A 24,295-nucleotide genomic window follows, 5' to 3' on the forward strand; every position below is an offset into this window, starting at 1 on the left:
ATCAAATGGGATCCAGGGAAAGCTACCCAACTGGATACAAAATTGGGCGGCACGGTGGCACAGTGGTTAGCACTGCTGCCTCACAGCGCCAGAGACCTGGGTTCAATTCCCACCTCAGGCGACTTGACTGTGTGGAGTTTGCACGTTCTCCCCGTGTCTGCGTGGGTTTCCTCCGGGTGCTCCGGTTTCCTCCCACAGTCCAAAGATGTGCGAGCCAGGTGAATTGGCCATGCTAAATTGCCCGTAGTGTTAGGTAAGGGGTAAATGTAGGGGTATGGGTGGGTTGCGCTTCGGCGGGTCGGTGTGGACTTGTTGGGCCGAAGGGCCTGTTTCCACACTGTAAGTAATCTAATCCAAAAAAAAAGGCTTATTGGTAGGACACAGAGGATGGTGGTAGAGGATTCTTAGACAGGACACCTGTGGCAGAAGGATTGGAGATTGAAAAGAGTGGATTTGTTTTCCTTGGAGCACAGGAGACTGAGGGGTACCATGCTTGAGATATATAAAATTATGAAGGGTATAGATAAGATAGATAAAAGCCATTCTTTCCCCTTGGTGAAGGGATCAATGACAAAAGTTGTAGATTTAAGCAGGAAAAGGTTAGAGGGGCTATGAAAGTTTTTTTTTCTACTAAAGGCTGATGGGCATCTGGAACTCAGTGGTAAAGGCAGAAACTCTCCTAACATTGAACTAGTATTTCGACTTGCTCTTGTGATGTCAAAGTCTACAAAGCTGTGAATCAAGTCTTGGAAAATGAGATTAGAATGGTTAGGTACTTGTTTTTCACCGGAATAGACCTGGTGAACCAAAGGATCTTTTTCTCCTATAGACCTCGATAACTCTCAAGTTGTGGTCTCACCTATACCCCACAAAACTGAAGCATAACCTCTTCATTTTTACATCAGTTCCTCTCATAATAGAATTTAAATTTCATCAGCTGACCATAGTAGGAGGGTGGGACTTCGACCTGTGTTACCAGAACATAACTCTAGATCTCTGGATTACTAGTCCAGTAGCAGCACCATGATGCTACTATCTGCCCTCACACTATGTCAAGACAATTTGCTCAAGGCCACCGAATTAAGTGGGCTTAATTGCATCTCCAAACTGGATTTCCCCATGAAATTAAAGTAGGGATGTGCAAATTGGTCCAAAATAAAAAAAAGTCATCGTTAGCAGGAACATGTCATTTGGAACAAGTAGAGAAAATGTTGTAGAACCTCAGGGGTCTGGCAGCATCTATGGAAACGGTCAACATGTCGATTTTGACTGGACTGTTTTGAAGTTCTCCTGCATTTGCAGCATTTTTGCTTTCACTTATTCTCTGGACACCAACAAGCTGCACTCATTCAGCTCAGGACCATCGTGCAGTGACATACAATAGTTTCCTTTTACTCTTTTGTGACAGTCGCTGCCAAGGCCTTGATCACAAATCCAAGTGAACCAGATGGAATTTAAAAGTGAAGGCAAAAAGACAAGTCACCATCTTAAAGCAGGACAAAAACAACTGAGACTGAAAGAACATTATTTGGGGTCAGTTTAGATGAAGGGAGCAACTCTTGTCAAACAAAATATCATGCCCAACTATTTTATATGAACGTGAACTTTATAAGTTGTTTCAATTCACTATTCTCCCTCCAAAACATACAAACATTTTCACAGCTGAGGCCTACGGTACACATCGGAGCCTCGGTCTTGGGTAGATCGCTCCCCGGCTTTCCGACACGTTCCTACGGCTGCGATGTAAGCGAGTCCCGGGGACCACGTGAAGCGGATCAAAAGAGGAAGAAACCGAAACCGAAGATAGGAATCTCCATACAAGTGGATTCCGAGACCACCTCGAAATAATTTATTTTTTAAAAAAAAGACAACCCCCGAGTTTAACTAAATGATGAGAAAAATATATAAAACATTCACAACTATTTCCAACGGCAACCAACTTGGAATGATACCTTTCCTCACAAAAATAAATTTCCACGCTTACAATTTCAACTCACCCCTTTTACAATCAGTCCTTCCTTCAATTGCATCCAGTTTTTTTTTCTGAATTAAAATCACAAATTTTGAATCAGTTCATGATATTTCAACGTTATAATTATTCAGTGCCTTTATTGCCAGCATCGCCTGCACGCTTCCTGCTTTACTGAATCAATCAGAAAAGAGCAATGCCTCCTGAGGTCCTAATCTCTGTCCTCCTTTCACATGGTGCAAGTCTTTGTGATTATTCATAACCTTCCACACACATGTTGACACTTGACTATGTTGTACCAATTCACATCTCCCAGCTCATTCTTTGCATCAGAACATTTCAATCACCTCTTCCAGTCCACGTAATCGAAAGGTTATTTTTTGTCAAGTAAATAATTCTTGTCTTCACCGTATTTCCAAATTAAGCAAAGAATATCTGCATCCCAGTCAATTTGGACACAGCAAGCTCCCACCAGTAGCCAAGTGATGATGGATGGCCAAATCATCTGTTTTTGTGAGGTTGGCTGAGAGATAAATGTTAACCAAGGAAATCACTGCTTGGTAGTCGATTTGATTAAGTCGTGCTGAAAAAGATTCAAGCACTTGGACAAGATTTATCAGTTCTGACATCAAGGTATAACATTTCAGGATGATAACCTTTCATCAGATGGTTAATTACATTTGCTATTGGGGCGGCATTCACTGTCTAAGAATACACCTGGCTTTATTCTTCAAGAAAGATCACTAAGCAATTATTTCACCAGGACTGCAGCTTTGGAGAGAGAAACCCATTCTGCTGAAAGATCACATCTGAGAATGCTAACTCAATTTTACTCTCCACAGAAACTGCCCAACCTGCTGAGTATTTTCAGCACTTTGTGTTTTTACTCTAGATTTCCAGTATCTGCAGTATTGTGGCACCTTGCTGTTGGATGCAGCAATCTGTATGGCTATCTTTAAAGCAATTGTGACTATATTTTTAAAATTATTTTATTGGTCATGAGATTGCTTTAGAGTGCCCAGCAGCCATGAACTGAGCTCTAATCAAGGCAGATTTTTTTTATCTTAAGGATGTAAAACATGAGAAGGTCAGCTTTGGTTCTGAACTGCTTATAGAACATAGAACAATACAGCACAGAACAGGCCTTTCAGTCCTCGATGTTGCGTCAACCTGTGAACTCATCTAAGCTCATCCTCCTATGCTATCCCATCATCAGCCATGTCCTTATCCAAGGATTGTTTAAATCTCCCTAATATGGCTGAGTTAGCTACATTGGCAGGCAGGGCATTCCACACCCTTACCACGCTCTGAGTAAAGAACCTTCCCCTGACATCTGTCTTAACTCCAGCACCCCTCAATTTGTAGTGCCCACTCATACAAACTGACATCATCATCCTAGGAAAAAGACTTTCACTGTCTACCCTATCTAATCCTCTGATGATCTTGTATGTCTTATGGTTTTGAAATCTACTCCAGGGACTTGAGCACCTAATCCATGCTAACATTCTTATTGCAATACTGAGGAATGTTGTTGAAGATGCTGTTTCTCAGACGTGATGTTAGACTGAGGTTCTTTCCACAAGTCCATAAGACAAAGGACGGAAGTAAGCCATTTGTCTATTCAATCTCTGCTCCAGGTTCTCCTGCCTTCCCCCCAAAAAAGATAGTGATGAAGTCTAATTTTGATAAATGCGAGGTGGTGCATTTTGGGAAAACAAATCTTAGCAGGACTTATACACTTAATGGTAAGGTTCTCGGGAGTGTTGCTGAACAAAGAGACCTTGGAGTGCAGGTATATTGCAGCTTGAAAGTGGAGTCACAGGTAGCTTCGATAGTGAAGAAGGCATTTGATGTGTTTCCGTTATTGGTCAGAGTAATTGCATACGGTAGTTGGGAGGTCATGTTGTGGTTGTTGGTTAGGCTGATTTTAGAATATTGCATGCAATTCTGGTCTCCTTCCTTTCGGAAGGATATTGTGAAACTTGAAATGGTTCAAAAACGATTTACAAGGATGTTGCCGGGGTTGGAGGTTTTGATTAGATTAGATTCCCTATAGTGTGGAAACAGGCCCTTCGGCCCAACCAGTCCACACCGACCCTCCGAAGATTAACCCACCCAGACACACTACCCTCTGATTAATGCACCTATCGCTATAGGCAATTTAGCATGGCCAAATCACCTGACATGCACATAGAGATGCACGGCTGTGGGAGGAAACTGGAGCACCTGGAGGAAACCCACATAGGCATGGGGACAATGTGCAAACTCCACACAGATAGTTACCCAAGGCTGTAATCGAACCTGGGACCGTGAAGCAGCAGTGCTAACCACTGAGCCCCTGTGCCAGCCATGAGTTATAGGAAGAGGTTGAATAGGCTAGGGCTGTTTTTCCTGGAGTGTCGGAGGCTGAGGGGTAACCTTATAGAGGTTTACAAAACCGAGGGGCCTGGATAAGGTAAATAGACAATGTCTTTTCCCTGAGGTGGGGGAGTCCAGAACTAAAGGGCATAGGTTTAGGGTGAGAGGGGCAAGATATAAAAGAGACCTAAGGGACAACGTTTTCACACAGGAGGTGGTGCATGCGTGGATTGGGCTGCCGGAGGAACTGGTGGAGGCTCGTACAATTGCAACATTTAAAAGGCATCTGGATGGGTATATGAATAGGAAGCATTTGGAGGGATATGGGCTAGGTGCTGGCAGATGGGACTAGATTGAGTTGGGATATCTGGTCAGCATGGATGAGTTGGACCAAAGGGTCTGATTCCATGCTGTACATCTCTCTGACTCTCTGTTTTTATTGCATGTGCATGGGATGGAGGAAGGCTAATCTTTATAGATGAGCTATTTGGGGAGGTAGCCCACATCAAGAGACCAGTGTCAAGAAGCGTGGCACTGGAAAATCACAGCAGGTCAGGCATTATCCAAGTAGCAAGAGAATCAATATTTCGGGCAAAAGCCCTTCATCAGGAATCTGAGCAGGGGAGAAAGGGGACTGAGAGATAAATAGGAGAGTAGGGGTGGGGCCAGGGGAAGGTAGCTGCAAAGATGGATGTTGGAAGTGATGGTGAAATGTTGGAAGGGAGGGTGGAGCGGATAGGTGTTAAGATGGACAGGTAGGACAGTTCAAGAGGGCGGTGCCGAGTTGGAAGATTGGATCTGGGATGAAGTGGGGGGAGGGGAGATGAACAAATTGGTGAAATCAACATTGATGCCATGTGGTTGGTGGGGTGGGTCACAAGACAGAGTTTTTCCTCCAACTGTTGGGTGACTTGGACTTGGCAGTGGAGGAGGGCCAGGATTTGCGGAGTGGGAGAGAGAGTTGAAGTGGTTGGCCACAAGCGGTGGGGTTGTTTGGTACATCCGTCCTAGAGGTAGGTTGCATAATTTCCAAAGTTCAGATTCAAAGATGTTTAAAAAAAGCCCTCAAGAGAAAGGTTCAGAGGAATATGGGCTAAACGCAGGCAAATGGGACCAGTTTAGTTGGGAAACTTGGTCAACATGGATGAGTCAGTCCAAAGGGTGTGATGTATGACTCTGAGACAAAAAAAAATTGCAGATGCTGGAATCGAAGGTAGACAAGCAGGAGGAACACTTACAGTGTGGAAACAGGCCCTTTGGCCCAACAAGTCCACACCGACCTGCCGAAGCTCAACCCACCCAGACCCATTCCCCTACATTTCCCCCTGCCCCTAACACTATGGGCAATTTAACATGGCCAATTCAGCTAACCTGCACAAATTTGGACTGTGGGAGGAAACCGGATCACCCAGAGGAAAGCCATGCAGACACGGGGAGAATGTGCAAACTCCACACAGTCGGCACAGTGGTTAGCACTGCTGCCTCACAATGCCAGAGATCAGAGTTCAATTCCTGCCTCAGGCGACTGTGTGGAGTTTGCACATTCTCCCCGTATCTGCATGGGTTTCCTCCGGGTGCTCTGGTTTCCTCCCACAGTCCAAAAAAGTGCAGGTTAGGTGAATTGGCCATGCTAATTTGCCCGTAGTGTTAGGTGAAGGGATAAATGAAGGGGAATGGGTCTGGGTGGGTTGCGCTTTGGTGGGTCGGTGTGGACTTGTTGGGCCGAAGGGCCTGTTTCCACTCTGTAAGTAATCTAAAAGGTTGGGAAAACACTGCAAGCCATTCATAATCAAGAAGTCATTGTTTCGGGTGTAATCCTTCTTCAGGTTTTGAAATGTCGACTTCACCACCTCCTGATGCTGTCTGGTTTGTTCTCCCAGCCTCCTGCTAGCCTACTGAATGACTCTATGAGACCTTTAATGCTGGTGATGTCAAATGTGATAAGGAATTTGCCACGACAATGCCATGTAGCTTTAAAGCAAATGCCAAGATGATCGTGCACCACTGGCAAGGTGCAACTTGATTTTTTTCCAGAATTAGCTTGTTCAGCAATCAGAAGTGCAGCAAATTATCTCACTTGACCTCACTAAGGTTGCATTACCAGCATCTCTCGCGGACGAAAAGATGCAAACAGAAGATGAACCAGCTGCGACAGTTCAACTAGTTCAGGTTCAAGGGACAGACAATCCGACCATCCAGTGCCAAACTGCCCACTACACGATGTTTATTGTATGTCTCTGGGCCTGTAGAGGTTGCTATGGAACAATCTGCCAAAGAGGGCCCTCTCGCCTCATGACCGTTGCCTCTCTTTAGTACGCAATGAAAAGGGCGGGTAGCATATTCGCGCAAGGCCTGCAGGGAATTGTAGTTCCTAGGTGAAGGCAGTCCCCAGAACAAATGATGGAGTTCATCGCGGTTGAGAACTACAACTCCCCTCATGTTCGGCTGCTGGCACATGCCCAAGAAGACAACGGCGGAACTTGCTAGAGGCTGGTTTGAAAAACATTTGACCGCCATTAACTCAAAAGAAATTGGCGTGCGGAGCCGGCAGACTCGAACTCAATCTTTTTCTGGTAATTTTAAATTCTGTTTTAGGTTTAATATTTTCGTGTTCTTCAATTGAACGGAAATGTAGGCGAAGTAATGTCTGGCAGTTAGTTAATGTTGCCGTTTAACAGCAAAATATCTGTTAATCGGATAACTGACAATAACCGGAGCAACGTGTTTCGGTAGTGATAATCGTCAAGTAATTTTATTTCGTCAGTAATAATTCCATCTGATGGGGAAACATTTTGATCCCTAATTTTGGAGGGATGTCGAGGGCAAGTGTGTTTCTTTTTGATAATTTTATCAATATAAACCGGGTTATAATCTATTTTATATATAAAACATTTCCCACCCCGTTTTGCGATTCTTGTGTGGGCTAAATGTCGTGAAGGTATGAGTCACAGTGGGGTGACGTGAATATGTGCCCTTCTCTCACCGGGGTTAGTCTTCACTGTGAGTCAGGTTAAGTTGGGTGTTAACACACGTTATTGTGCTCCCTGGTAGCTGGTGCAGACTACTGGAACATTAGAAGCCATATCACACCACGCAATCATGTCGCAAAGTGACTCCAATGGAGGATTTTTGTTTCGTTACAATTTCCAATGAGCACACCAGCCCACGCCAGGAAGGTTAGTTTAGAAGAATTGAGAGATGCGCTCGTTAAAAACTAGACAATTCTGCGATGGGGGTGGGGGCAGCTTGACAGGGTGGAATCTATTTGATGTTTACAGTAGATTAAAAGGATAGCATACTGAACATTCCATGCAAACTCTTTGAATTACTGATGGGCTCACAAAGATAAGGCAGCACTGTAAGCAGTGTAGATGGAAATGTAAAATATGTTAATACTGAATGGCTTAAAAGCATGACAGATTAAGTTCAGTGTAGGCATGTCAGCCTTTCACTATGGATAGTGGTAGAATGGTTGAAAAATTAGCAGAAGTCCAAAGAGACTTGAGGAAACATTCCTGATGAAGGGCTTATGCCTGAAACATTGACTCTCCAGCTCAGATGCTGCCTGATCTGTTGTGCTTTCCCAGCACCACGTTTTTGACTTTGAGGGAACAGATGTGTTTTTAAAATCTTAAACTAATCAATCCACCACACTCCTGCGCTGGGTGTTCAGTGGGGTTTGAACCTTGGTTCTCAGAGCAGTATCTGTGCCTCTCAATTAAAATTTCAGCAATAATACCACTAGGCTATTGCCTCCAAGGGAACAAGTACAACAATTAACCCAAAAAGATTTCTTTAGAGGTAAAGGGCTTAGAACAATAACAAACTTGTCTGTTGTATCTTTTATCATAATATGATATTCAAAGAAACTTCATATAGACTTTGTATGAGAGCCATGAGAAATAATCGGCCAGATGACCAAAAATTTGGTCAAATAAATAAAGTTTTAAGGAGTATTTTAAAGGTGTAGAGTGAGGTAGTAAGGCAGAGTGGTTAAGAGGAAAATTATAGAGCTATCATTTAGGTAGCAGGAGGTAAGGACAACACTGTGATTAATGTTATATTAATGCATCAACTCCAACATGTTAGCATAGCCTGTGACTGAGGAATAGACTTTTTGATCATAAAGACCTCAAACCTGATGCCAGGCTCTTGGTTCACCAGGCAGTTGTTACCAGCTCTCATGTTTGTCTGCGATGTAGACCGTGTACAGCAAACGCTTTGAGAAATATCACCAGTGATTTCTCTGCGAATCCACTGGCTGGGTAGCTGCTCCAATATCAATGTGCTCAAGCCAACTTCGAGACACTGATTATAGTGAGTCAGCTGCATTGGGTGGAACTCACCATCTATGTGCCTGACACCACTTTAAGAACAAACCGTCTACTCTGAGGTTTGACACAAGTGCTTTGAAGACTTTCTGAAAGCCTTTCTGAAATATAATGTCCTGACCTACTGATGGAAACTTATTCCCTAAGACTGTCCAAAGTGGGAAGCCACGCACGTGCCATCCATTCTATCTCTGACAGGCCTAGATGGAAGCCAATCACAAATAGTGGCGGAATATGCAAAAAATCAAATGCCCACCCATTTCTTCAGCAAACGTCACCTGGCCCACCCTATGGCAGGGTTTGTGAATCCAGTATTGGATTGACACTGAAGAAAAAAGTTAAGGAAACTGAAGTGGAAGATCCCAAAGAACCTAAGAAGTATTAAAACTAAAATGTGGATGCTCAAGTCCAACGTTAGAAGACAGACATATCGTGGAGGGTTATAAGGCTAAAGATTAGAGATTTGGTAGGGGACAAAGCCACGTTGAGTTTAGATAGTAGGTGAACAAAACGCGGTGTGACTACAGATATAGACCTTTGATCAACCTCTGGTTTGTGCAGAATAGAATGTGAGAAAGTGACCAGAAATGTGGAGTAAATGAACACATTGATGAAAGCTTCAGAAGAGCTGAGGCAGGGGCAGAGCTGGGAGATGTTGTGGAGATGACAATGAGTGATCTTAGCACCAGCTCAGATATATGTTTGAAAACTCATTGAGAGCTCAAATAGCATGACAAAAATTGCCAATAGCCTTGGTTATTTGGAAGAGAGATGGAGTTGGTGAGGTTGAATTTGTTGCATGGACCAGTGTCAGTGACTTCAGTATATAAAAGTGATGTTCACCTGGAATACCGTGGGCACCACACTTTAGGAAAATGATATTGGTCTTTGAAAAAGACTATATTGGTCTGTACAAAGTGTTTTAATACAATAGTCTGTGAACCTCCATGGTCAAACTAAGGCTATATTTCGTGAAGTTTTGAACATTAAGAGGATTTGATCGAAGTTTAAGGTAGTGGGGGAAATACAGAGAAACTATTTCTGCTGGTATGGGAGGCATAATCTGAAAATTAGAGCAGACCCTACAGGAGTGAAATTAGGAAATGTCAAAGCAAAAGGTGTTAGGAGTTTAGAACTCCTGCAGGTGGCAGTTGATGATCAAGATCTATTAAGCTGGAAAATGGGAAGCCTTCAGAAATAAGATAGCGAGAATCCAGAGAGAGTATATTCCTGTTAGGGTGAAAGGAAAGGCTGGTAGGTACAGGAATGCTGGATGACTAAAGAAATTGAAGGTTTGGTTAAGAAAATGAAGGAAGCATATATCGGGTATAGACAGGATAGATCGAGTGAATCCTTAGAAGAGTATAAAGGCAGTAGGAGTATACTTAGGAGGGAAATCAGGAGGGCAAAAAGGAGACTGAAATAGCTTTGGTAAATAGAATTAAGGAGAATCCAAAGGGTTTTTATAAATACATTAAGGACAAAAGGGTAACTAGGGATAGTGTAGGGCCCCTCCAAGATCAGCAAGGCAGCCTTTGTATGGAGCCGCAGAAAATGGGGAGATACTGAATGAGTATTTTTGGATCAGTATTTAATGTGGAAAAGGATGTGGAAGATATAGAAGTAGGGAGATAGATGGTGACATCTTGTGAAATGTTCATATTACAGAGGAGGAAGTGCTGGATGTCTTGAAACATATGAAGGTGGATAAGTCTCTAGGACCTGATCAGGTGTACCCTAGAACTCTGTGGGAAACTAGGGAAGTGATTGCTAGGCCTCTCGCTGAGATATGTGTATCATTGATAGTCACAGTTGAGGTGCCGGAGACTGGAGGTTGGCTACCGTGGTGCCACTGTTTAAGAAGGGCGATAAAGACAAGCCAGGGAACTATAACCCAGTGAGCCTGACATCTGTGGTGGGCAAGCTGTTGGAGGGAATCCTGAGGGACAGGATGTACATGTATTTGGAAAGGCAAGGACTGATTAGGAATAGTCAACATGACTTTGTGCATGGGAAATCATGTCTCACAATCTTGATTGAATTTTTTGAAGGAGTAAGAAAGAGTATTGATGAGGGCAGAGTGGTAGATGTGATCTATATGGACTTCAGCAAACAGCACTGATCCTTGTGGCACTCCACTGGTCACAGGCGTCCAGTCTGAAAAACAACCCTCCACCACCCTCTGTCTTCTACCTTTGAGCCAGTTCTGTATCCAAATGGCTAGTTCTTACTGTATTCCATGAGATCTAACCTTGCTCACCAGTATCCCATGGGGAACCTTATCGAATGCCTTCCTGGAGCGTCTGAGGCTGAGGGGTGATCATCTAGAAGTTTACAAAATTATGAGGGGCATGGATAGGATAAATAGACAAAATCTTTTCCCTGGGGTTGGGAGTCCAGAACTAGAGGGCATAGGTTTAGAGTGAGAGGGGAAAGATATTAAAGAGACCTAAGGGGCAACTTTTTCACAGAGGGTGGTACTTATATTGAATGAGCTGCCAGAGGAAGTGGTGGAGGCTGGTACAATTGCAACATTTAAAAGGCATTTGGATGGGTATATGAATAGGAAGGGTTTGGAGGGATATGGGCTAAGTGCTGGCAGGTGGGACTAAATTGGGTTGGGATATCTGGTCGGCATGGAATAGTTGGACCGAAGTGTCTGTTTCCATGCTGTACATCTCTATGACTCTTATGATTTTAACTTAAATCATTTATAGGCCTTTGTTTAGCAAAGTCTTCAGGGTCATGGGACAAAGGAATGTGTCTGGAATTGCATTGCAGACCAATCATCTCATTAAATGATGGAGCAGGTAGAAATTAAATGGCTTCCTGTTTGGCTGCAATTTTCCATTTTGAGTTATTTTTACCTGTTAAAACTAGAAAAATGGACTCGGCAAGATGGTGGCGATTCTGTACAACTGCTGTGGATAGCTCTGCCTAATAGTAAAGGCATACCGGTGTTTTATGCCATGCCTGGCCAACTTATGTGGTGGAAATATTAGTTTAAAACCTTACAGAACACATTTGTTAATATTTGGGAGTGGGAAGGATGCCAAAGGGAAAAGGAGGAAGCAAACAGCAGCTGAGAGGACACTACCCTGCAGCACCTACAACACCATAGACTGAAGCAACAGCAGCCTCTCCTGAACCCCCCGGAGACCTGACAGACTTGGCTGCGGCAATGGAGAGACTTACCTTGAAAGTTGCGACTGCGATTGAGGAAATCCGCAGAAGCATGAGCAGGAGATCCAGGGCCTCTAGGAGAGGCTGGAAGAGGTGGAGGGTTGAACTAAGACCTCAGAAGCTGTGATGCAGTCCTCATCCAGTCAGATCCAGGTGTTGGAGGTGTTGGATCCAGTCGGTTCCAGGTGTTGCGGGCCTTGCAGAACCAATCAACGACCTCGATTAAATCTCCGAATTGTCGGGCTCCCGGAAGGTGAGCAGCCAGTCAGTTTCTTTGAAAACTGGCTGCCGAAGTTTTGGGCCTTCATATAGAGTCCAGCAGGCTTCAGATTGAAAGGGCGTATCAGGTTACAGTGCACAGTTCAGGGCCAGTGCAGCACCCTCGCCTGGTCCTAGTGCGCTTCCACTCATAGAAGGACAGGCAAAAAGTCATAGAAGCTTCCAGATCCCTGGGAAAAGGTCCTCCAGGGGTCAAAAATCATGGTTTTTCCAGGATTTTTCAGCAGTTGTAATCTGAAAGAGGAAGTCCTTCGATGAAGTTTAAAAAAAGAGGCTGAGGAACCTGGGCATCCAGTACTCCATGAGATACCCCGCAGTACTTCGTTTCAGCCACAAGGACTCAGTTTTTAGCCTTATCCGCCAAGTCAAATGTATAAACTTTGTGGACACTTTAAAATCGACAGATTGGCCTGAAGAATATGGTTGATGTTTGTTCTCTTTTCTATTTTTCCCCATGTTTTCCCTTCCTTTTTAAAATTCCTTTCTTTCTCCCTAATAATTTCCTTTTTGGAAAGGGGGGAAAAGACTTTGGAATAAGTTTTAATAACTGTATTTTCTGATGTGAAATTTTGAGTATGTTCTTTGTTGTCTCTGTCCCTTTTTTTTGTTCTGCTTCTCTTTTAGTCACGAGTAGGGGTGACATGAAGCCAGGGATGGGTGGAGTGCTCATCCTGACTTTGTCTTTTGATTTAAGGATCATCTTTGTTATTTTTCTGGCCTAAGGCTGGGACATAGTCCAGATTTGAAGGAGCTGTGAAGGAGGGGATGGGTAGGGTGAGTGCCCACTATGAGCACAGTGAAGAGTCTTCCATTCAGGGTTCTATAGTTGGTATTCTTTGTAGTTTTTTGGTAGTAATAGTTTATAGTTATGATAGCTGCAAATGTGTTGCTGGTCAAAGCACAGCAGGTTAGGCAGCATCTCAGGAATAGAGAATTCGACGTTTCGAGCATAAGTCCTTCATCAGGAATCGATAGTCGTTTTTGTATATATAGTTTTTCGATTCTTTGAGTCTTTATTTACTTATGCTCGGGGCTTTGTAAGCAGGGTTCTCCCTCTGAAGGGTTCAAGGGTGTCTGAAAGGGGATATGGCTAAGTGTCTTATTAAATGATGTGCCTGGAACATTAAGGGAAGTCATTTGCCTATTAAAAGAAAAGAAGTGCTTTCTAGCCTTAAGAGGGAAAGGGTTGATATCGCTTTGTTGCAGGAAACCCATCTTGATGATGGGGCACACCTGAAATTACAACAGGGGGGTTATGACCAGATATTTTTTCATCCTTTACTACTAAAAGTAGGGGAGTGGCGGTACTTATTCAGAAAAATCTTCCGTTCATGTTATTAGAGCAGGTGAAAGATGAGCAAGGACGTTTTGTGATACTTAAGGCCCTGATACATGGGGAGGAATATGGCATTTTAGACGTCTACTGTCCTCCGGCACATCCCCTCAAATTTTTGATAAGTGCTTTCTCTAAATTGAGTGCTTTTGGAACACGGCACATTAGTATGGGGGGGATTTTAATTGTCTTTTGGATCCGACAGTGGACAGGATGCTTTGTGGGCCCCCAACTTTTTCTTCACTGGTCAAGCAGGTCGTTGACTTATGCGAGGAATTGGGGCTGGTGGATATTTGGAGATGTCTTCACCCTACCGGCAGGGACTTCACCTTTTTTTTCCAAACCCATGCAAATGTCACATGAGGATTGACCTCTTTCTGGCTTCCTCGGCCCTTCTGGATTCGATTATGGGTTGTAAAATTGGGAATATAGCTATCTCTGATCAAGCAGCAGTATATTTGAAGTTTAAGGCTAAGAGTGAAGGGCTAGGTTTGCGGCACTGGCATTTGGACCCTTTTCTCTGTAAGGATTCCAAATTTGTCGAATACTTTTTGAAGGAGTATCAGGGATTCTTGACTATCAACTCAGGCACGGCTCGTAGCCCATCCATGTTATGGGAGACTGCTAAGGCCTTTGCTAGGGGATTAGCTATTTCCTATTCGGCTAGCCGGAAATGACAGAAGGAGGAATAGCAGCGTCTACTTGAGACGCGGTTGAAAGCTGCGAGACGGCGCATTTGCCTGGCCTTCGGTGACAAAGCTACAGTGGGTCACGGCCCTTCGGGCTGCCTTGAATTCAATACTGACACAAAATGCAAAGAAAGAACTTGCTTTTGCTAGGCAGAGGGTGTTCGAATATAGAGGATAAGCCAGGGAAGTATATAGCATACCTGACTAGGAAAAAGCATGCACCCCAATCCATTACTGCAATCAGAGACAGTCCTGGGGTCCTTACATATGATGCTAAAAAGATTAATGAGGCTTTTCTGAGCTTTTACTCTGAATTGTATCGGTCTGAAGATTGCGAAGACAGGAGTGCTAAAATGGAGACCTTTTAAGAACCTGGACCTCCCAGGGATAACCTTGGAACAGGACTCTCTCCTTAATGCCCCCATGACAGTTCAGGAAATACAGGAGGCAGCTAGGCAACATCGGAGTGGAAAAGCGCCTGGCCCTGATAGTCTTCCAGGTGAGTTTTATAAGGAGTTTATAGGGATTCTGTCAGGGCCGATATTGAAGATGTACAATCACTCCTATATGCATGAACGCCTACCACCATCTTTGAGAGAAGCTAATATTTCCTTAATTCTTAAGAAAGGGAAGGTTCCTGAGGATCGTGTCTCATACAAGCCCATATCTCTCTCAAATTCAGACTTCAAAATTCTGTCCAAGATCCTGGCGCTGAGATTGGAAAGGGTGTTGCCCCATATTATTAAAGAGGACCAGACAGGCTTTATAAGGGGCCGTAGGACCTCTAATAATATTAGAATATTGCTGAATGTGGTCCAAATTTGACAGCAATGATCGATTCAGGGGTTGGTGATTTCTTTAGATGCAAAGAAAGCATTCGACCGGGTGGAATGGCCGTACCTTTTTTATGTCTTAGACTCCACCCAACCCAAACTGTTCTTTGCTAGGTGGATGGAGGTTTTATATTGCCACCCTCTGGCCGTGGTCATCATCAATGGGGTGAAGTCTAGGAATTTTACAATTGGTGGGGTAGTCGGCAAGGCTGCCCCCTCTCACCATTGTTGTTTACGTTGGTGATATGGCTTCTGCAGAGGCCATTCGTCAGAACGTCCACATAACTGCTCCGGAAGTGGGAGTGAGGGCACACAAGATTACGCTGTATGCGGATGATGCCCTTCTGTTTTTATCGACCCCAATGACCTTTGTACCCCATTTGATACAATGTATCAGTTCATTTGGGGAACCTTAAGGATGTGCCGGAAGTTGAAGGTGGCTCTAAGTTTCCTTTTAAGTGATCACGGGCAGAGTTCTGGTACCTAGGCATTTTTATTATCCCCAAGTTTGATCTGTTATTTCGGACTAACTTTGCTCACTTGCTCGACAATATTAGGCGAGATCTCCAGAGATGGGAGGCTCTTCCAATTTCATGGCTGGGCCAAATATCTCTCATTTAAGATGAATGTTCTTCCTCGTTTGCTTTATCCCATGCATATGCTCCCCATAATGTTTCCCAGGTCAACGCTGCAGAAGCTTATGGGGTGGTTTGCATCCTTTGTTTGGCATTGTGGGCGGCCCCTCATCAAACTTACCAAATTGCAGTTGCCTCAAGGAGGGGGAAGAGTTGATTTCCCAGACATCAGAAGGTATCAATTGAGTTCCCTGCTGTCCTTTGTCTGTGATTGGGTAGGTAATGATCCAAACTCAATATGGCTGGATATTGAGGCCTCCCAAGCAAAGTGCCCTCTTATTAACCTATTGCTCATGGATAAGATGAGGACAGTTATGGACCACTGCTGGAACCCCATTGTCATTAGTACAGTCAAGGCTTGGAGGGCGATGCGTCAGTGAGGGTTGTTTATCCAAGACTTTGCCACTTTCACTTATAGTTGGCATGCCAGGGTTCTGACCAGGGCTGATGGACTCAGGGCAAACTGTGGGCAGCGAGAGGAGTTTCTAGTTTGGGAGACTTGTTTGAGGGGGAGGTTATGATGTCTTTTGAGCAACTGAGCCAAAATACGGGTTGCCCAGCAGAAACCTTTTCCATTTTTTTTTCAGGTTAGGGATTTCATCCAGAAGAAGACTACACTTCTCACTAAGCCCTATATGCCCGATACAGAGAAGTTGTTGCTACGCTCCACAAGCACCCTTTCAGTTAGTGCCCTCTATTGCCTGCTGGGTGGCAGGGCCTGGCAAGATATTAGCCGGTTACGTGAGGTCTGGGAGCAAGAGCTGGGAATGGAGATCTCTTCTGAAACATGGGAGAACATATGGGAGAATATTCAAAAGATCTCAATCTGTAACAGGTCATGCGCTACGCAGTTAAAAGTTCTGCACAGGGCCAGGGCTCATCTGGCACCAGACCATCTGGCGAAGTTTAAAAAAGGGGCATCTGCAGTGTGCCCCAAATGTAAAATAAGTGTAGGTACTCTTACCCATTGCTTCTGGACATGCCACAGACTCCATATTTATTGAAGCGCAGTGATGGGAGAGGTAGGTAGGGTATTGAGGACTGAAGTCAAAGTAGACCCGATATCTCTCCTCTAAGGTCTACCACGTTTACCATCTTTAGACAGGCATGGGAAGAAACTATTTAATATTCTTGCATACTGTGCACAGAATATTCTGATGAATTGGGTGTCTGCGGACCTGCCGGGCTTGCTGGGATGCCAGAAATTAATTATGGAGCACATTCAGTTGGATTTTTTCACAAACATAGTGCACCACACAACAGACAATTTTTATAAGACATGGCAACCCTATTTGAGTTATTTGAATACAGATTTATCAATTATCTTAACTAGAGCGTTTGTTTAACCAGCATGATTAGATTTGTCAAGCCCTGGGCCCTGGAGGGGGTCTCCCGAGTTAATACGGGTATGTATACAATGCTCCCGTTCCTTTGTTTGGGAGCCTTGCGCCGAGCATAGCTGTTGTGTATTTTGTGGGTTTGTTTGTTTTTTTTTGCTTTTCTTTCTTTTTTTTTGGTGTTGCTTTGCACAGTGTTAGGGTTTGCTTTGTATTATAGAGGAGGTTAGTAGATAGTAGTTGTAATTTTTTTTCTTTTTATTATACCGATATTTGTGATTTACTTTTCAATAATTTTATATTTGTAAAGTAAAAAAATTGCAGATTTACCCAAAAAACTAGAAAAATAGATTAAATATGTGATTATAAGTTTGACACTGAAGCACTCATGGAAGCAGTTGAATATTATGCAATAAAATTTTTGGTTTACATATTACATTTTTTTTCTGTTCACACACTTGCTTTGTGGATTGTGAAGCACTTTATTGTAAATTTGTGTCTTTGTGATACTTAAACTCTTTGTCTTTGTCAACCTTGAACCTTTGAATGTTCTTCTGACCAATTTCCTATACTCGATCTTCTCTCAACTTCAGCTCATCCAAATAAAAATCCAATACCTGTTTAAACATGTGGCTCTTTAGCATGGAATTTTCTTTCTAAATCTCAGAATCTGTTCACCTTCCTTTCAGTTCACTCCAATTATGTTGGGTTTAGTTGTTTTACTTGCTCACTTTCAGCTGAGGTTTTAAACCAGGGACTGCTGCTTAGTCAGCAGGACATAGAAGGTCTCAAGGCACTACTCAAGGAGGGATTGGAATTCTTCTGATGTCCTGTCGAATATTTCTTCCCAACAGATACTAGTCTTAAACTACCCTTATTTTGTCTGTAAATTGAAAACTAATTGCATTGGCAGTAATGACAATTCAAAAAGATGCATGTCTGTTTGTTCTTAAAATCAAACTGGAGCAACTTATGGAATTGTTTACAAGATAACTGCAAATGATGTGATTAAATCTTATTGGTATCTTGTATGCTTTCATTCTTGTGTTTCCAATTTCTAAAGTACCTACCCAACATGATAGGCATCTTGCAGATAAAAATATAGTGCAGTTAACAGTCATGAAATCCTTGATGTACTGTATGGAGTGATCTCACCCTCGTTATCATGCCTTTCCTAACTCTGGAGACGCCAGTGTTGGACTGGGGTGTACAAAGTCAAAAATCACACAACATCAGGTTATAGTCCAAGACATTTATTTGGAAGCACTAGCTTTCAAAGCACTGCTTCTTCTTCAGGACTATAAGATCGGAAGACACAATTTGCTATAAATTCTGTATAAATAACGCAATTCAATGCGGGACAATGGTGAGTGAGGTGGTATTGAGTTATAATTATTCTCTGAACCATTTGGCTAGGGAAAGATAAAGAAATTTTCCTTCTGACTATTACCTGTTAATTTCTATAGGAAACAGTCTGTGTGGATGTCATTTGGGTATAAAATTGGGATGAGACATGGTATTCCACAAGGTTAGTTGAGAAAACAGTGCTTATTGTGTGTTCCAGAAAGATCATCACTTGGTTCAGTTACTAAAGAATTGCCAGAACCTGTGGAATCACATTCCTCAAATGATTACTTAGCAAATATTGTTTGTGTTGAAAATTAAGAACTGCTTTACTCTGTTCAACCTAATTTCTTGCCAGTTATAGAATGAAACTAGTGGAAGAGGAAACAAGGCAAGCACTGTTGGAAGGTAAAGCATGTGCTGATTTCCATAAATTAATACAAATGTCTAAAATGCTGTAAGTACGGTCAGTTTGCTGTACAGGCAGACAGGAAAGCAGAAGGAAAACATTTGATACTCATAGCTTTCCTTGTCTTAATTCTGGAACCGAAGTGTTTCAGTGAACCATAATTGAACTAACTTGTGTTCTTCAAATAAGTATTGGCCATAACTTTGTAGCACCTTTTTAATACCTAAACATGATCTCCAGCATTTAATCAAGGCATGATCTTGAAGAAAATGAGTGCAGAGCTAGATAATGAGGCTTACTCTAGTCAAAGTCTGTCTTTTACAGAAAGCATTTAAGAAGGAGTGGGAAGGAGAGGGAATTTTAGAACACAAAGTTTAGGTAGTGAAAGGCGCAACTATTAATGAATAGCAGTGGGCAGAGAGAGTTCACAAGGCTGCGGGCTCTGAAATGAGTTACAGGTATGGAAGAGATTAGCGACTAGTAAGTTTATTGAGGGACTTAAACACGGGATGAGCATTCTGTTTGGAGATGCGGTGAATAACTTGCACAATGGGTGGCCAGACAAGATGCCTATCTTTTTAAACTCTTGTATTATTGTGCCACAAGAAGTACAGTTATGTGATGGAAAGTATAGGCAGTTGAAAATGTAGCCCCAGGTTGATTAGGATGCTGCAGTTGTTAGCAACCTGGTTCACTTTGAGTAGGTTGCCCAGAAAAGAAACTGAGTTTATGTTGGGAGCTAATGCCAACAACTTCAGTCTTCCTAATCTTCAACTGGAATAAATTGCACTTAGTTCGAGACTAAATGGCGAAGATGTAGCCAAATAATGGAGAGATTGAGAAGGTGTTGGGGAGGTGAAGTTGAACATCAACATGTGCGTAGAGGAAAGGTCAGTGGCTGGGGTAGATCACTGGGAATTTGGAGATGTTTTGACTGCAGGTAAAGGAATTAAAAACAATAAATTCCCGTAGCTGTTAATTGGAAAGTGTGCAGTTGAGGACATGCCTGATTGTCCTCAGTTTGAGTTACAGTGTATTTGTCATTTTAATCCACCATTCCTTGGTGAAACACTTCCTGGAAGCTCCTCACTTGGCTTTTGGAAAATATAATGCTTAAACTGTTGGGAAAACGAGCACTTCCTGTTGGTCAGTAGCACGAATCTGTTTTGAGGTGTTAGTGTAGGCTTGACACTTTGTTTTTCTTCAAATAAATTCAAAGTACAGGCTTTGTGAAAGTGTTGAATTGGGATATTCATCCAGCAAAATGGATTTTTCTTAATTATGGAGCGCTTCAATCTTGGGTATGGCAGAGCAGAAAATCTCTCTGTGGGAGACTGAACAGTTGCGGAGGTAAAAGTTGTCTCTTAAGGTTATCAGGTGAGATGTGATAAATCTCCATGGAATTGTTAAATAAATGTCAATGGGTAATGACCATTTTTTTTTCTATTGGGGATTATCACAAACACGACAGTCATTTTTCATTATGTAGTGTAGCTGGAAAAATACTTCCTGCAGATGATATACTCCTGTCAACTTAAACATACCAGTTGAACCAGTTTATCGTGTGATGACTTTATTTGCTTTGAAACCTGTGTGATGGACTGTTTAAAATGTCTTCTGTTTTTCACCAGGTGTTAGGAGATGGCTTCTGAGGATATCTCTCAGCTGGCAGATGCCCTTGCAAAGACTCAAGTGGGTGGGGGAGAGCTGAGTTTCAAAGGTCGTGTCCTAAAACTTGACACAGCTGAAGCTGGTATGTGAATCAGAATCTTATGTGGATTGCACTGAATTAGGATCATGTCTACTATATATCAGGTGCTTCAGGATATTGATTAACGGAAAGAAAGAAGGAAATTGCTGGAAGTTCGTAATAAAATTAATAAACAGCAGAGGTCTAGAACCATGAATAATTAAAATATCAACAGGTATAGAAAATATTCTTCATACCTAGAATAATAGAGTACAAATGGGTAGCTGGGGAATGGTGTGGAGGGAAGAGGGGTGCTTGTGCAATGCAGTGCTGGAGTCCCGTAAACCAGAAGGCCTGGATTCAAATCCATTCTTTTTCGGGTGTCCTTTCATGTCTGAACAAGTTGATTTCAGAATAATTACAGACAAAGGAGCCGTGTTGTAGTCACATAGCTGTGCTTCAACCTTGGTACTGTCCTACTTGTCCATCTTCCTTCCCACCTATCTGCTCTACCCTCTGCTCTGCTCTATCACCATTACCCACCACCTTAATCTAGCTATCACGTTCCCAGCTACTTTCTCCCCCCATCCCCACCTCTCCCCCATTTATCTCTTGGCCTCTCCCCCACATTCCTGATGCTCGAAACATTGACTCTCCTGCTCCTCGAATGCTGCCTGACAGACTCTGCTTTTCCAGCCCCACTTTATGACTATGGTTAGACCTCACTGAGAGAACTTTGAGCCGTCTTGGACACCAAAGCTGAGGAAAGATCTATTGGCCTTGTAGGAAAATGGAGTTTAGATTTACTACAGACTTCAGGATTAAGTTACTGAGAAAAAATTGAAATCTAAGGGCATCTTGAATTTACAGAAGAAGGAAAATAGCACAAGGCTTTGAATGCAGATTTAAGATTTGGATAGATTATAAAGATGTTTAATTTTTTTTGACTTGATTTTGCAATCAAGTGACTCTTCCAGATGCAAATATTTTAAGTTGTTCAAGAGATTAACCAGAAAAGTTTTGAACTTGTCCACTATGGTAAGAAGGAGAGAAAAACAGTGTAATATTTAATTCGAGAAACTGCAGAACACAGGTGTCATGGAATCAGGATGTCCTAATATGTGAATCACAAAGTTAGTTTGCCGAAACAGCAGGTAATTAAGAAGGTGAATGGAATGTTAGCACTTATTGCAAGGGAATGTAATAAAGAATTTGGGAAGTTTTGCTACACTTCTGCAGGGCATTGGGTGTGACCATATCCGGAGTACTCTGTACTATTAAATCTTGTTTAAGAAAGAGCATAGTGGCGCTGGAAGCAGAGTAGAATAGAATCATTTGAATGATTCCTGGGATGGAAGGGTTAGTTTATGAAGAAAGGTTGGGTAGTTTAGGCCTGCATCTTTTGGATTTTAAAAGCTTGAGAGATGCTTTTGTTCAATGTCAAATGCTGATGGATTTTGACAGTGAATGCTGAAAGACTATGCTCCCTTGTGGGAGAAATGCAGGGCGTGTAGTCTAAAAACAAAGGGTCTCCTTTTAAGCCGGAGATAAAGCAGAGTGTTTTTGTGAAATGTGTTTATGGAATTATTTTTGGCAGTTATTTAAGAATAATTTTAAAGTAAAGAAGGGTAGAATTTTGACTAACAAAAGAATTGAGGGGTATGGAGCTATGTTGTGCAAAATGTCATACAAAACCTTTCTGGCAAATATGTAGCATGACATGAGTTGTCTCACAGTTATAGTTCTCCAGGTTCATGCCTTCCTGTTAAACCAGTTTGAAATTTTTGATATAGAGCATGATATTATAACAGTACTGATATTTTAGAGTTGTTCAGTTTCATATGAAATTAATGGGCACATTTTAAAGATGGAAGGTTTAGCATTCATGATAAGCGTAATAGGGTCATTACACTAAAGAATACTGGATTATTCTGTAGACTAGAGAGGAAAAATACATTGACATTTCTATTAACTGGGTAGTATCAGTTTCTTAATGTCATTTTTCTCCTTTTGCCCAGCTGCTGAGATTATTGAAGAGATTGAGAAATTTGAGCACCTGCAAGCATTACGCCTAGAAGGAAACACAATTGGCGTGGAAGCTGCGAAAGCTATTGCCAAAAGTCTGTCAAGTAAAAAGGAGTTGCAGGTATGGCTTTACTTTCTTTGAGGTTTTAGTGTATTTTATCAGCAACAATAATCACTCCAGTGAATAATAATGGCTTCCTGTGAACTCCTTTAGCTAGCACAAATAAAAACAAGTTGTGTTCTATCTTTTGCATGCCAAATGTAAATATTCTCAGATTAGCATGGCTTGGCCTGTAGATTCAGATCAGCGGAAGTTAAAAACTAAACAATGGCAGAAAGATGGTTTGTTGGAATTAACTGTGTTGAAGAACAATTCATGTTACAAAAACAGAATTGATGTTCTGAACAAGTGTTGCTGGATCTGAACCATTGACTCTACTCTCTCCACAGGTGTGCCACTCCTGCTGAGGTTCTCCAGCTATGTTTTTGTTTCAGATTTCCTGCATCTGCAGTTCTTGGTTTTAATTCATATTATGTTGTTTATGTAGTAATATTTAGAGCACAGAAATCAGCTATTTGGCCCAATAGGTCCATACTGATATTAGAAGAATGAGGAAGATGTCATTCACAGATGCCTCTTGGATGATATGCTAAACTATCTTGGAGAGATGCAAAGGAGCTGCCATGATTCAGTGGAGAATAGGGGCTCGCTTTATGTCATAGTTTTCTGTGAACTAATACCAGAAAAAAGATACTGATTCAAGAATGGCACCACTAATGAGACGACGAAAGTTGTTCGTTTTTACCTACAAGAGTAAGGGCGATACTTCAAGTGTGGTTGTGAAGCTTTGAACTAAGTACTACCAATATTGAAAATCCACTTAAAAATACAGTATTGGAAATAAGCACTCAGTGGGTCAGGCAGTATGTATGGAGTGAGTTAACATTTTGAACCCATATCACCATATGACATAGGTGCAGAACTTTGTACTTGAAATATATTTAATAACAGTTCTCTGTGGTAAAGAATTTCAGATTATGAAAATGGTGAGCTCTTTCCCTCAGATTCTGCCCTCTGATCCTAGACTCACCCACAACCTCTCCACATCCATTCCGTCAAGCTCCCTGAAAATATTGTTTCAGTATTGTCTCTTTTCTCATTCTGCTGAACTCTAAAGAATACAGGCTCGCCCTACTCATCTTATCCTTGTGAAATAATCCTTTATACCCAGAATTAACTTAGTGGACCTTCCCCAGACTGCCTACAATGTCAATATATCTCCCCTTTCAGATGAAGGGACTGAAACTGTTCACAATATTATAGATGTAACTCATGCCTTGTATGGTTTCATCAAGACTTCCCTATTCTTTGTACTCTACTACCTTTCAAATAAAGTCAACAGTCCGTTTGCCTTTCCTATTACGTGATGAACTTGTAAGATAGCTTTTTGTGATTTATGCATGAGGGCTCACAAATCCATCTATGCCATAGTTTCTGCAGCCTTTCTCCATTTAGACAATCCTGTATTTTTCTTGCTGAAGTGCATAATCTCCCATTTTCTCCCATTATATTCCATCTGTCAAGTTTTTGCTTACTCACTTAACCTATCTGAATCTGAGATTCTCTGACATCCTCAATCATTTACCTCCCCACCTATTTTTCTCACCTGCAAAATTGGCAATAATACGTTCACTTACCTTATCCAGGTCATTAATGTATATTGCCGATGGCATTTCATTGGTTTGGTAATCTCTCTTGCTCATCAAGCATTTTTGGGATCCCGTGTCAATGTGATCAAATCCTATATTATTTGGAGTTCTTTCTGAGATTGCCAGTTATACACTTGTTTTAAAATTGTCCTTAATTGTTTTCCATTTCA

At 42.1% G+C, this 24,295-nt stretch overlaps 2 protein-coding genes across 5 annotated transcripts in view; one reads left to right on the forward strand and one right to left on the reverse strand.

Moving 5' to 3' along the window:
- The window catches only part of zc3h7bb (zinc finger CCCH-type containing 7Bb), an 86,683-nt gene extending 84,547 nt beyond the window's left edge, over positions 1–2,136 (reverse strand). For both annotated transcript variants that reach the window (XM_060849659.1, XM_060849658.1), the window contains exon 1: positions 1,998–2,136. The gene's annotated coding sequence lies outside the window, so the exon portion shown is untranslated. The remainder of the gene's footprint in view (positions 1–1,997) is intronic.
- Positions 2,137–6,815: 4,679 nt separating this feature from the next.
- rangap1b (Ran GTPase activating protein 1b) overlaps positions 6,816–24,295 on the forward strand; it is a 59,374-nt gene continuing 41,894 nt past the window's right edge. For 2 of the 3 annotated variants that reach the window (XM_060849278.1, XM_060849280.1), the window contains exons 1-3: positions 6,816–6,900; positions 20,332–20,453; positions 22,409–22,536. In XM_060849278.1, the coding sequence (XP_060705261.1) occupies positions 20,342–20,453; positions 22,409–22,536 (240 nt within the window). In that variant the 5' untranslated portion in view covers positions 6,816–6,900; positions 20,332–20,341. Of the gene's footprint in view, positions 6,901–18,649; positions 18,700–20,331; positions 20,454–22,408; positions 22,537–24,295 lie in introns of all 3 variants that reach the window. The other variant, XM_060849279.1, reaches the window with a different exon arrangement.

Source organism: Hemiscyllium ocellatum, chromosome 33 (genome assembly GCF_020745735.1).
Source record: "Hemiscyllium ocellatum isolate sHemOce1 chromosome 33, sHemOce1.pat.X.cur, whole genome shotgun sequence".
Classification (NCBI taxonomy): domain Eukaryota; kingdom Metazoa; phylum Chordata; class Chondrichthyes; order Orectolobiformes; family Hemiscylliidae; genus Hemiscyllium; species Hemiscyllium ocellatum.